The sequence below is a fragment of the Hyperolius riggenbachi genome, chromosome 1, assembly GCF_040937935.1.
Source record: "Hyperolius riggenbachi isolate aHypRig1 chromosome 1, aHypRig1.pri, whole genome shotgun sequence".
In the NCBI taxonomy this organism is placed as follows: domain Eukaryota; kingdom Metazoa; phylum Chordata; class Amphibia; order Anura; family Hyperoliidae; genus Hyperolius; species Hyperolius riggenbachi.
Window position 1 is genome coordinate 329,565,583 of NC_090646.1, and position 15,070 is coordinate 329,580,652.

General features: G+C 44.6%; 1 protein-coding gene across 2 annotated transcripts in view; it reads right to left on the minus strand.

Moving 5' to 3' along the window:
- Positions 1-15,070, minus strand: part of GAK (cyclin G associated kinase) — a 254,225-nt gene that overhangs the window by 158,466 nt on the left and 80,689 nt on the right. For both annotated transcript variants that reach the window (XM_068233894.1, XM_068233893.1), the window contains exon 8: positions 2,455-2,590. In XM_068233894.1, coding sequence (XP_068089995.1) covers positions 2,455-2,590 — 136 coding nt within the window. The remainder of the gene's footprint in view (positions 1-2,454; positions 2,591-15,070) is intronic.

The window sequence follows — 15,070 nt, forward strand, 5'->3', positions numbered from 1 at the left end:
TGCTTCTCCTTCGGTGTGGGAAGCACACTAAAACTGAGGGTGTGAAGGCAGGGGAGGATTTATAGGGTTGCCTAATTGTTTAATTTAAAGGTGTTTCCTTTGGTGGGCGGAGCAGGCTTCCTCTCTTGTAGCAGCCATCCTGGAGGATTGGTTGTTAAAATAACGTCCAATTTCATAACCTACATGTGCTGCATTAGGTGCACGTTATGCGACTTTAACGTTGCATCAAACGCAATGAGATGTGAGATGTAATTCGGAGTTTGGCAATCACCGGAGCCCCGCATTACCGTTACACGGGGCTAGCAGCATAGCATTGCTGCTATGATGGCGCCCAGTGCTCAGCGCCAAAATGAACTGATTTGCAGGCACTGAAAGGTTCTTGTTGTTATAAATCAGCTTGCAATGAGGTGAGAGCTTCCAAGGGTGAAGTCCGCGGGAGCATATTTTAAACAGGTAAGTACTTAGGATAGTACGTAGGTAGGGGAGAAGTGTTTAGCTTCAGTATACTAAAAAGAGTAAACAGAGTTCATGAGAACCATAATGCAACGAGATCAATTACGGTATATGTTGATCAATTTAAAGTGTACAAAGTACAAGCCGTAGGGCGAATCCCAAATCATTAATAAGAATTGATTTGTTTGTATTTCGATTTCAGAAGTTTGGCAATATGTAATCGAGACAGCTGCAGTGCTGGCAGCAAAGATGGAGAGGTCAGTCGGATAAGCAAACGGTTCCAGATGCCAATCCGAGTTGGGAGAACAGCGAGATTTCTGAGATCGGAAAGAGACTAAAAAACCTGACTGAGCAAAGCATAATGAAAATGTTTTTCTTTCCCAAGGAGGTGCTTTTTATAATGAAGAGTACTGTGCTGATGGTGATCCTAGGCTGCCATTCTGTCCTAGGAGAACGAAGAGAGGACATTCTCATGAACAATAAAGGGTTAATGAGAACACAAGGCCCAAGCATGTTAATGCATGGAGGAAGAGAGGCTGATCCTCTTCCACTTCCCTCTGATTGGCACGTGGGGTCCAAGCAGAAAAGGAGGAATAGATCACAAGTGCCAGGTGCAAACAAATTTCATGGCACAATGAAAGGTCTGGTGAAAGGTCTGAAGGGTTAGGTGTGCTGGAAGTTTGAATTGAACGGCAGTGTAAATCTACTCTTGAATGTCACACTCCCAGAATCGATGCACCGATTCAAAGTTTTGTTAAAAGGTACATTGCAGTACAATGGGTACATGCAAAATGTGGAGTGTGTGATTCAGGGGTACCTTGTCTTGGTTATCCAGAGTGAGATGGTTCCAGATTGGAGAGGAACGAGCAGTAAGCGTCACTTCTACTACGGGAGAGACGCAGGGGATAACATCACATTCTGGAACTACCAACAGAGAGTGTCTCTGAAACAACTAAACACACGTAAAGGCTAGAAAGCCGAGGGTTTGTGGTTCTCCAAACAAGAAGTAAAAATCGAGATCCAGCCACAGTCTCAGGTGACCAAGAGGGCGGGGAGAGCAATCCCGAGCAAGGGAGTGTCCACACAGGTAACATCCTCACTACATGGGTTACAACATGAGACAATACCACACAGTCCATATTCAAGCACTTATCCTCATGCTAGATGGGTAAGTGAGGAGGTACTCTTAATTGAAAGATTGCAGAGTACATTCTTCCCGACCTAAGGTATGCATTTTGCCTCAGGACATAAGGGGGGCAAAGGTCCAAGCAGGACAGTTGGGGACATCTTTTGTCATTGATATGCTAATCAATTTCCCAGAAGAAAGAGTACCTACCGTATTCTTCTGGGGAGGGCCACAAGGGTTAGCATGGGATGTGAGTTTGATGGATCCGGGGACTTTTTGGAGTAGAGAGGTAGAATCCTGGGATACATCAGGTGGGGGTACCTACAACGCCTAAAGCTCAGGTAGTCACCCTACCATTAAGGAGGGATGTTAGTCAAGAGCTTGTAACGCAAAGGGACTTCAAGAACACTTGCTTCGCTAAGATGTAACGACATGTAGAGATGAGTATCTGTATATCTGTTTACTGAATAAACAACTTGGAACTTGAAGACGCCTGAGAACGGTCTATCTCCTATAATGCTTTCTGTGTTGAGAGTCAAGTTATCTCACAGTCTGTGAGGTGCAACTCTAAGAAGTTGCTGGTGCCGAAGCAAAAAGGTGATTTATAACACTTGTGTCTTTATCATCCATTGTGAACCAGCTGTAAACAGTGTGGTTAACTTGTCTGGCGTTAACTACCCTTTCACGATTACAAGCTCTCTAAAAAGGCTACGTATTTGTTACAGCCTACTGTGCAAATCCAGGTATGTGGGCCACTTTTTGTGGCTGCATTGTAGATCTCCTTTTTTCTCTCAAATTTTACACTTACACACACAAAAGACGCAGACCTAAGATGGTGCCCATGTATGCAGCCACAAGATAAATAGCTCACTCACTAATCAGTCCATGAAAAACTGTGTATTTGGAATCATCCTGTGGTATGGAGTACTTCCCGTTAACTATACGCAGCTTTGCTCCATCTTCAAAAGGATGCTGTTTGAAGCACAAAAGGTACAAAATGCAGCCAAGTGCCTAAAAAGAAAAAAAAACACAAAACAATTTGTTAGCAAGGAAATAGTAACACATGTAAAGCAAATTTAAAGCATTGAAAATTGTTAAATACTGAATAGGATACAATTTTAACTACCTGTATATATTCATGTATCAGTTGTCCCATGTATTATCCCGACCCCACAACTTTTGCCGCTGGAAAAACCTTATGTGTGACCCGCGGATAAGCCGACCCCTGCATGCAATGCAGTGTGTCTCCTCCCTGTATATGGTGCATGTGATGCAAAGTTAAAGGGGCACTACAGCAAAAAACTGTAAAATGTAAAATATGTGCAAACATATACAAATAAGAAGTACATTTTTTCCCACAGTAAAATGAGCCATACATTACTTTTCTCCTATGTTGCTGTCACTTCCAGTAGGTAGTAGAAATCTGACAGAAGTAACAGGTTTTGGACTAGTCCATCTCTTCATAGGGGATTCTCAGCAAGGCTTTTATTCTTTATAAAGATATTCCCTAAAAAGGATTTAAACAGTGATGCTGGCCAGCTTCCCTGCTCCCTACACAGTTTTTTGGCAGTTGGAAAGAGCAACTGCCATTCACTAAGCGCTTTTGAAAATAAATATATCCCTGAGAATCCCCTATGCAGAGTGTATGTATGTGATGATGCTGTGTACGTATAGCAAAGAGTATGTGGTGCAGAGTGTTGTGAAGTGTACATATAGCTACCTCGCCTCGTCGGCCATCTTCCCGTATCCCTTGCAGCACTGTACTTACTACAGTAACAGGCTTCAGTGTCTTCTTGTTTCCCTGGCAGCTTTGTACTCATAGCTAACTAATCTAGTGGTCAAAGTTGGAACTCCAAGGGAAACAGGTAGTGGCTCACCGCGACAAGAAGAAAGTGAAACCTGGACTTCTAACAAGGAGAGCTGTACGGGAGATGCTGCCAGGAACAAGGAGAGGTAACTATCTCCATAAATGACTCACATATAAGCAGATACCAATACTTTTGGGACACTTTTTGTCCCACCCCAAAAAAATAAATAAATAAATAAAAAAAACACGGCTTATATAGGAGTATATACGGTAAACAATTCACTAACAGATTTTGTCATAGGATCATCTGTATCAGGTTGAGCATATGCACATTTTATGCAGATTGGAAACCGCATTTTATAGGTTCAATTCTAAGCTGCATACATTTCAATAATACTAGTATAAATTTACATCAAATAGATCAGGACATCTCCTGAGGTCCTGTGGAGCTAATCTCCCCCACTGGCGGCACCGGCGTCCCGATATTTCCGCTCCTCGTGGCAGCCTATTCCCTCACCGTCCGTAACTCTCCGTATGCCTGCAAATCTGCAAAGGAGCCACAGAATTCTCAGTGACCATGAGTTTATATATCATTCGTGATAAAACAATTTAGGTCGAACTCTACATTGAGTCCCCCTGGGGACAGCGACCCCATCTTGAATATCCACCTCCCCTCAGCTTGAGAGATATCCCGTACTACACTTGAACCCCTCCACCTTTTGACATGTGATTCTACCCCCATGAACTTAAGTCCTGTGGGATCTCTATTATGATGTGTTCTAAAATGGTTGGAAACACTGTGAGTGGTCAGTCCTTTGAGTATATTGGCCACATGTTCCCCTATTCTTTTATGTAACAATCGAGTGGTACGCCCCACATATTCTAGCCCACAGGGGCACTTTAAAAAATAAATCACCCCTTTGGTACGACACGTTATGCATTGTCTTATCTTGAGTTGATGGCCTGTGTTCCTTGCAGTGAACTTATCCCCTTTACAGGGTTGTGCCTCTCTGCATCCTCTACAGTTCCGACAGGGAAAAAAACCCCTTTGACCCAAAAGGTCCGCTGTATTCACCTTAGGGGGATCCTGAAAACTGGGAACTAGTTTTGACCTAAGATTTGGTGCCTTCCGGTATATAAAACCCGGTTTCGTTGGGAGTACACTCCTCAATGTTCCATCCAGTTGTAAAATGCGCCAATGTCTCATGATAATGGACTCAACCTCTCTATGTTGGTGGCTGTAATCCAATAGCAAATCAAAGTCTCTGTTTTTTACTCCTACTTGTCTATTTTGTAATAAATCAACCTGTTCAATTTTGGATATTTCATCCACCAGTTTCTGTAAGTCTGCGTGGTGATATCCTTTATCCACAAATCGCTGGACAAGAATCTGACTCTGTTCTCTAAAATCATGTATGTTAGAGCAGTTTCTCCTGATCCTCATTATTTGCCCTTTGGGGATGTTATCCAGCCACCTCTTATGGTGACAGCTCCCTTGGGGAATATACCCATTTTTATCCGTAGACTTAAAAAAAGTTTTAGTCATCAATTTATCTCCCTGTTTTGTGATCACCAGGTCTAAGAATTCGACCTGTTTAGGAGCCTGACAAAATGTTATCTTAATGGGTGCCCAGTGACTATTTACCACTTTGCAGAAATCATTGAGTTCCTCACTGGTACCCCTCCATATAAAGAACAGGTCATCAATGAACCTGTTCCAACTAATGATGTTCACAGCCTGCTCCTTGTTAAGTATTTCTTGCTCCCATTTGCCCATATAAATATTGGCCAAAGATGGAGCGAACTTTGCCCCCATGGCACATCCAGTGAGCTGTAGGTAGTGGTCTTGGTCATACCAAAAATAGTTGTGCGAGAGGGCAAAGTTTAATAATTCCATAATGAACTCAATTTGTTCCACCTTCAGGTCTGTATCTACCGCCAGGGCTTGTTTCACTGCATCCATCCCGCTCTGATGCGGGATGACTGTGTACAGAGAGGCCACATCTCCTGTAACCAATATGTCATCTTGTTCAATATGAATGTGTTGCATCCTCTGTAATAAATCTTTCGTATCTTTAAGAAGATATGGTAATCTGGCCACTGCCCCCTGGAGGAACCAATCCACATATTCCCCCACTCTCTGTGTAAGTGATCCCACCCCACTGACAATGGGTCTGCCCGGGGGATTGATCTGATCCTTGTGGATCTTAGGATTGTAGTAGATTACCGGGAGCCTTGGGTTTGAGGGCATTAGATATTTAAATTCATTTGTGGAGATGAGGGTTTCTCTCTCCCCCTTCATCAGAATCTCCTTCAATTGTTTCTTAAAATCAGTCGTTGGGTTTTTCTTCAATTTTTTATATGTTCCAGACGGATACTTATGACGCAATGGTGGGAGGAACTGCTGCTCTAGTGCGTTCCAGACGCTTATAGAGTACGCGTGAGAGTTGGCCCAGAATATAAGAGACGTCGGCGCCCTGGTGACGTTAGCCCCTGATGAGTCCATTGGACGAAACGCATAGGGCGTGACCAGGAGCGCTGACGTCACCGGGCATACGGAGAGTTACGGACGGTGAGGGAATAGGCTGCCACGAGGAGCGGAAATATCGGGACGCCGGTGCCGCCAGTGGGGGAGACTTACTGATGGGCTAGGAAGCCCGAGATGCCTGTTATTCCCATACATACGTGAGTGCGCTGATATTGCGCAGGCCTAGACTTGTCAATAGACTGTTTTACGCTATGTATGCTTTTATTTTATTTTTACATGTGGAAATCGATCATTAAATGTGGATCTTTTTAACTGAGAGCCAGAATCGTGTGGAAACTGTCATTTGAGTTGGCCGCTCTAAGGCTAAATGCGAGACACACCTGGAAAGCGAGGTGGTGTCAATCTGGTGAGCTGCTAGCGTGGAGGGGGATAGAGATCACGAGTGGAGCACTTCTGGGCACTTTTGCACGTGTGGGGACCTTGAAATGTGTTGAATTATGATTGCAGTAATGCACTATGTGCGGCTATATGTTTCTGTTTAATTTTAGAAAGGAAGAGGAGCGCTGTCACTTTAACATTGACTGTGAATCAAGGACTTGTGATAGCGAATACTCGCTGAAAACAACTTAGTACACTGTGGACAGTTTATGCATTGGTTTTTATGAATTGATTTTATTTTATCGCATTACAGTTGGTTTGGCAGGCGCAGTTTGTGTCTATTACACCTGTGGAGCTAATGTCTCAAGACGCCAGTCATTTTGTAGGCAGAAGTGGGCCCTACACAAAATTGGAAAGCACTTTTTATGTTTTGGCTTACTAGTGTAAAATAATGATGGCATGATGTCATGTATGTGAAGCTACCTTGTGGCCTTATGTCTATGTCCGGCTGTGTTCAGCCTAAAACAAGCCTTCCCTGGTACCTGGTTCCTTGTGTTGAGAATGTACCTCTAAGTTTCAAGGAGTATTTAACCACTTAACATCACAGGCTATTTTACCCTTAGGCTAGTTTCACAGTGGGACGTTACAGGCGCACGTTAGAGCAGCCTGTAACGCAGCCCACCGCACAGTAATGAAAAATCAATGGGGCTGTTCACAGTGCGGACGTTGCGTTACATTGTAACGCTGCGTCACAAGACAACGTACTGCATGCAGTACTTTAGACGCGGCTGAGCCGCGTTAGACTGCTTGCACATGCTCAGTAATGTTGGGGAGGAGCGGAGAGCGGCCAGGCACATGGCTAATTAATATGCACTGCACGTTATGACGTGCAGTGTTTACTTCCTGGAGCAGCCGCTCTGTGCGGCGATTGGCCGGCGGGACCACGTGATGCCGCATGCGCACAAGAGTGCGCATCACTGACGCCAGAGTGAGCTGCACAACGCGGCTCACTCTGACGTCCAGATCCAGCACCACCAGGCGTTGAGTTAGGGGGACGTTATGCGACCTTAACGCCCCCTCTAACGCAACGTCCTGGTGTGAAATTAGCCTTACTGCCTGAGCCTTTTTTTTTACATTTTAGCACTCCTCCCACTCATTTGGCCATAACTTCATCACTGCTTATCACATGTAAATGATCTATATCTTAATTTTACATTATTTTTATATATTTTAAAGGTGAAAACAAAAAGAGGATTCTTTAATTCCATGTCCTATAGTTCCAAAATAAATAATGCTACATTTCATTAACCACTTGAGGACTGCAGGCTTTACCCCCCTTAAGGACCAGACCCTTTTTTTCCATTCAGACCACTACAGCTTTCACGGTTTATTGCTCGCTCATACAACCTACCATCTAAATGAAATTTGGCTCCTTTTCTTGTCACTAATAAAGCTTTCTTTTGGTGGTATTTGATTGCTGCTGCAATTTTTACTTTTTATTATATTCATCAAAAATACATGAATTTTGTCAAAAAAAAAATTTTTTTTAACTTTGTGCTGACATTTTTCAAATAAAGTAAAATTTCTGTATACATGCAGCACGAAAAATGTGGACAAACATGTTTTTGATTTAAAAAAAAAAAAAACATTCAGCCTATATTTATTGGTTTGGGTAAAAGTTATAGCATTTACAAACTATGGTGCAAAAAGTGAATTTTCCCATTTTCAAGCATCTCTGACTTTTCTGACATGTTTCATGAGGGGCTAGAATTCCAGGATAGTATAAATACCCCCCAAATTACCCCATTTTGGAAAGAAGACATCCCAAAGTATTCACTGAGAGGCATAGTGAGTTCATAGAAGATATTATTTTTTGTCACAAGTTAGCGGAAAATGACACTTTGTGACAGAAAAAAAAAAAGTTTCAATTTCTTCTAACTTGCGACAAAAAAAAAATGAATACCTTGAAGTGTCTACTTTCCAAAATAGGGTCATTTGTGGGGTGTTTTCTGTCCTGCATTTTGGGGGGGTGCCTAATTGTAAGCACCCCTGTAAAGCCTAAAGGTGCTCATTGGACTTTGGACCCCTTAGCGCAGTTAGGCTGCAAAAAAAATGCCACACATGTGGTAATGCCGTACTCAGGAGAAGTAGTATAATGTGTTTTGGGGTGTATTTTTACACATACCCATGCTGGGTGGGAGAAATATCTCTGTAAAATATGACAATTTTTTGATTTTTTTTTACACACAATTGTCCATTTACAGAGATCTTTCTCCCACTCAGCATGGGTATGTGTAAAAATACACCGCAAAACACATTATACTACTTCTCCTGAGCACGGCAATACCACATGTGTGGCACTTTTTTGCACCCTAACTGCGCTAAGGGGCCCAAAGTCCAATGAGTACCTTTAGGATTTTACAGGTCATTTTGCGACATTTGGTTTCAAGACTACTCCTTACGGTTTAGGGCCCCTAAAATGCCAGGGCAGTATAGGAACCCCACAAATGACCCCATTTTAGAAAGAAGACACCCAAAGGTATTCCGTTAGGAGTATGGTGAGTTCATAGAAGATTTTATTTTAGCGGAAATTGATTTGTATTGTTTTTTTTTTCACAACGTGTCACTTTCCGCTAACTTGTGACAAAAAAAATCTTCTATGAACTCACCATACTCCTAACGGAATACCTTTGGGTGTCTTCTTTCTAAAATGGGGTCATTTTTTGCACCCTAACTGCGCTAAGGGGCCCAGAGTCCAATGAGTACCTTTAGGCTTTACAGGGGTGCTCAAAATTTAGCACCCCGCCCACTTGCCAGCACAGTTAACAAACCCCACAAATGACCCCATTTTGGAAAGAATACACAACAAGGTATTCCATGACGGGAATGGTGAGGTCATTGAAAATTTTATTTTTTGTCACAAGTTAACGGAAAATGACACTTTGTAAAAAAAAAAATAAAAAAAATTCTGCTAACTTGTGACAAAAACTAAAATCTTCTATGAACTCACCATGCACCTCACAGAATACTTTAGGGTGTCCTCTTTCCTGGATACAGGAGGTCCAGAACAATCTGTTCCTGAAATTGAAGGAAAGATCCAATTCTCCCAGCCTTATTGTAGAGAACAAAGCTGTTGTAAACTGCCAATTAAATCAGATAAAAAGACACTTTCTTATACCAGCGTCTTGTTTTCCGGGAAATTAAATAGGGCGCTAACCTCTGGTCATTGAAGTCCACCCCTCCCATGCTGACATATTCGTGGACGACAAGGGGCTTTTCAATTACCTCAGTTGCACGTTGAATTTGAACGGTCTTGTCTGTGTGAATGGTGGACAGAAAGTAAACGTCCCTCTTGTCCCTCCATTTCACCGCGAGCAGGACGTCAGTACGCAAGGCGGCCCTCTGCCCCCGTTCAAGTCTGGTGGTAACGAACCGTTGGGGGATGCCCGGGCGACTAGGCCACGCAGTGCCACAGAATCGGATTCCTTCTAACTTTAAGTGCTGATAGTGGGCCACACTTGTGTAATAGTTGTCCACATAAAGATGGTACCCCTTCTGGAACAAGGGTGACACCAAGTCCCACACAACCTTTCCACTGCTCCCCAGGTAGTCAGGGCATCCGACCGGCTCCAATTTTGAGTCTTTTCTCTCATAGACCCTAAAACGACATGTGTAGCCTGTGGCCCTTTCACAGAGCTTATACAGTTTCACCCCATACCGGGCGCGCTTGCTTGGGATGTACTGTTTGATGCCAAGGTGCCCGGTAAAGCATAAGAGGGACTCGTCTATGCAGATGTTCTGTTCAGGGGTATAAGCATCTGCAAATGTTGATGACAGGTGGTCTATGAGGGGCCGAATTTTGTGGAGCCGGTCATAAGCAGGGTGGTTCTTTTCATGATTTCCAATAGTCCAAAGATAGGTTCGCACACCAGCTTCTCCAAAGAGCCAAAAAGTAGTTTTATTTCACCATAATGCGTCAACACAGAGCATGACAATTGTTTCGGGGCCACAAAAGGTCCCCTTCCTCAGATAAGTGCAGACAAACATGTTTGTCTGCACTTATCTGAGGAAGGGGACCTTTTGTGGCCCCGAAACAATTGTCATGCTCTGTGTTGACGCATTATGGTGAAATAAAACTACTTTTTGGCTCTTTGGAGAAGCTGGTGTGCGAACCTATCTTTGGACTACTGAAAATTATGATAGATGTAGCTTTGCATCTAAGGTTCTGCACCCGCAATATACGGAAAGGTGTGCCGCTCCTAACTACAGGACTGCATCAACCACAATTAAGTCCAAGAGAACCTGGGTGATGAACAGCTGCAAAAAGTCTAGGGCCCTTCCTAGATGAGCTGTCGCCACCTGGACTCCAGACTGGGCAGTGAAATAGGGCACTACGGGTGCGGCGGAATCAGGGGATTGCCAATCTGGATGTGCCAACACCTCTGGGAGTCTATGGGTACTACGGGCCCGTCTTCTTGGTGGCTGCGACGGGGGTACTACTGCACGTGCTACCGTACCAGTTTCAACTTCCATGCTGGTGCTCACCACTTCACCAGGGTCTACGGAAGTACTGGTACTAAGTCCAGGAGATGCTGCGCTGCTGGTGCCTGCCTCACCAAGAAAACTCTCAGCGCTAGCCCCACCCTGCTGCCCTTGAGGCGGATCCTGCGCCACCTGCGGTCTAACAACATGGGGTCTGGTACGCCTGGCTCTAGCTGGGACCAAAACATCGTCATCACTTTTGGTCAGAGAACCACTGCTTTCCACAGGTTCAAATTCGGACCCGGATGATTCGTCGGCTGAGTCTTCCCAAACGCTCTCATCCGACTGGTCCATGTACCTGTATACCTCCTCATCGGAAATCCCCCTTCTTGCCATTGTGGACTGCTAAATTTATGGGGTTTTCCTCCGAGACTACCCAGAAAAAAAGAGCACCTACCTAGCAAAAAGGAGTATTTGAGAGGTAGAAAGCTGTGGTCACTGAGTTTTGATAAAAAAAAAAAAAAAAATCAAAACTGATCTTTACAGCGCCACAGCTAGTGTACAGTGTTTTTGCAGTGATCAGAAAAAAAAATCTGTCACTACAGTGGGGCGGCTGAACGCAAGTGCGGGCGAACGATCAGCCCTGATCGGGTAAACACTGCGTTTTTAGTGGAGCTAACACTAAGATGACCCTAATGTACTGCTAGAGATTTGTCCGATCAGGAATGATCACTAGATACTATATAGTACCAATGCTGATTAGCGACAGTGATGGCGCTAATCGGCGACTAATCTGTGAATGCGGTGCAGTGGGCTGGGCACTAACTGACCCTAACAAAGGGGCCTAGCTAACTGGCCTAACTGCTAACACTAGTGATACTAAAAAAGTGTCAGTTTTCACTGATCACTGTTTTTAGATCACTAGGATGGTAACAGGGGGATGATCTGGGGTGAGGGGGTTTGGGGGTGGTGGGGGTTTGGGGGTGGTGGCGAGTGGGGTCTCAGAGGCAATCAAACAATCACGGGGACAATCAAATACAATTACAGCACAATCGAATCCAATCACAGCACAAGCAAATCTGATGCACTCGGAAGGTGGTGGGAAGTGGGGTCTCAGAGGCAATCAAACAATCACGGGACAATCGAAGCAGATCACGGGACAATCAAATACAATTGCAGCACAATCGAATACAATCGCAGCACAGTCAAATACAATCGCAGCACAGTCAAATACAATGCACTCGGATGGTGATTAGGGGGTGGGGTCTGAGGGCGATTTGAGGGGGTGGGGGGTTGATCAGGAGCCCGCATGGGGCAGACTGAGTCCTGATCTGATGAGAGGCAGACACAGGGGGTTACTGATCGAAGATCAGTAAGTGATTGCTGGGGAGGACAGATGTAAACAATGCACAGGGGATGTAATCAGGAGGGGAGTCTGAGGGCAATCGAGGGTCTGGGCAGGTGATCGGTTGCCCCCCCGCGGGGCAGTTAGGGTCTGCTCTGATGGGTGGGGGTGCTGAGGGGTGATGGACAGGTGATCAGAGGGGGATCAGGGGGTAAGCTAGCTGTATACAGAATACAGGGGGGTAGTCTGGGATGGGGTCTGGGGGTGATCTAAAGGTAGGGGGGGATCAGGGGTGATTAGGAGGCAGTTAGGGACCTAATGTAGGGGATAGCGTCGCTAGTTAGTGACAGGTGTGGGGGGTGGGGGTTTTAGAGGGGTGCAAGAGTGCTGGCAGGGGTCTGCTGGGGTGATCGGGGGGAGGGGGGGGTCTGCTGGGGTGATCGGGGGGGGGGGGGGGGTCTGAAGGCTGGGGTGGGAGATCAGGGGGGCTGTGGGCAAAAAAAAAAACAATGTGTCGTGTATACTTACTATGGCTTCCTCCTCGCTGGTGGTCTCTGAAACAATGAGACCACGAGGCGAGGAGGAAGCATGTATAAGGCACTTTGTTTACCTAACAAAGTGCCTTATACGCATTGATAGGCTGATTTGTATATTCCTCCGCTCGCCGGCGCTGCTAAGTGGCCGGCAAGCTGGAGGCTAAATGTCCGGCTATCGATCCCCGGCGGAGGATCGCGTCACGGATGACGCGATCGCTCCGCCCATGACCGTACAAGGACCGTCGCCTCTGTGCATGCGGCGGTCCTTGCGGGATCCACTTTCCGGCCGCCACTGTGCAGTGGGCGGTCGGTAAGTGGTTAAACCCACACATTTTATTTGTCCTAGTTATCACAACATTTAAATTATGTCCCTAGTACAGTGTATGGCGACAATATATTATTTGGAAATTAAAGGTGTATTTTTCAGATTCATGTTTTATGATGTCTCATTGTACTCCATCAATGACTACAAGACTTTATTTGCAGACAATAACAGTGGTATACCCTCATGGCATACATACTTAAAAAGGAGACCCTTTTATGTATTCTTTTTTCAATTTTGTCACTTCTGTGCTTTTTTTTGTTTGTTTTTGTTTTTTTGTTTTTTTTTTTTACACAATATAGGGAAATTATTTTTGTACTGCTTTCGATTCAGTTTGTCACTAAAAAGAATTCACACGACATGGGCCTCAAGCCCAAATCACTACAAATTGTATGCTCTTTCTTGTCACAGATAGCATGATACTTACATACATAAGATAGCTTTGTGGGCACACAGCAGACCACAATTAGCACCAATGGCTTTTTCAAGGCCATTATTTTCTTACCAAGTGTAATAGTGTCATTCTTGCTTACCAAAGCCCCTGGAGCATCAAAACATTTGGTAAAAGCCATAAATCTCACCATTCTGAAAATCAGAGACCGAGGCCTACTCAGATATTGCTATTTTGTAACATCTGGACTTGTGTGGTTTTGCTGAATTTTTTTTAATTCTTTATTTTGTAAAAAAAAATAAAGAGAGCATACAGCAAATGCTTCCAGTCTAAGGTTGACCGGAATCAAGAGATAAACAGCTGCACCACATGCCGAACGGAATAATTGTCAGACTTAACACATCAAAACTAAATTAACAGTAGCATAGGTAGCGCAAAACACCTCAGTGAGTAGAGACATTAACTCAGGCCTGTCTCATCGTCCCCTCAAATCTAAAGTCCAGGGGCACAAGACCCCGTGAGGCATTATTTGATACCATCCAACATTAGTAAAAAGAATTACGTTTAACATTTAACCCCTTAAACCCACCCACCTTCTGGACATGACGCTCCTGGCTTTGACAAGCTTTCCCAATATTAATAGTCAAAGAGAGTAAGATCGTATGCTTGCACCAACTCAGGTCTCTCCTATCCCCGGGCACTCCACTCTCAGCCCCCAACTCAAAGATCATTTAGGACTGTAGTAAACTCTTCCAAACACTAGAAGTAGTTCCAGTATGACCAGGTTTTGTTGTAGACCTCCGCCTTGTTTATTGCTGTGTGGGTAAGGTCTTCCAACAACTGGATGTCATCTTTTTCTCTCACTAACTCCTTTACCCCTGGAGGCGAAATCCGTTTCCAATTTCAGGCATTTTGCGGAATTAAGTATATGCCTTACCACTGGTATTTTGTACTGCTTATAGGACCAGTCATTGAGGTGAAGGAGGTAAACTTCAGGGGTATATGGAGCATTCCTATCTGTTACAGCTTTGTTCAATCTTTCTATCATCTGCCAGAATCAGGCATGACCACAGGATGTGAAATAAAGTGCCCACTTCTGCCCCACACCTCCAACAGGTGTCATCTGCATCCAAGGAGAGCACAGCCCGAGAAGATTTATGAGTAAAAATTCAAATGTTGGACCTCTGTGCTGAAGATAGGGGTTTCCCTAAAACCGTTTCCCAGGATTGGGAGAACGGGAGTGTAGAAGTGCCTGCATTGTCCAAATCTGATGCGTTCTAGAAAGCGTCTCCCTGATAGGGCCCATGCATAGATCTTCGAATTCACTAGGTCGTCTGATCTGAGATGTGTTCAAGCCATTGTGCATCAAGCAGTATCGATATTGGAGATATTCCCACCATTTCATGTAGTCACACTGTGGTTTTGTCCTAACTTCTGCCAGTCGCCCAATGACCCCTAACGTACGTCACAGAACTTTAATTTGTGCCATCTGTTAAAGTCTTATTATCTGAGACTGGAAGAAATATCCGGGTGGCATCCTCGCGTCCTAGATGTTGAATGAGTGATGGTGGACGGGTGACAATAGCACTTGGGCTTGAAGACTTCAAATAAAAACCCTTATACCGCGCCTCTTTACAGCCGCCAGAGCGTTGCCCAGCAACTGCCCAATGCGGTTTCCCTGCACTCAGCGGGCGGCGGCATCGTGTCACGCACTCGTGTTTCTGCTATGGCTGGGGAGAGCT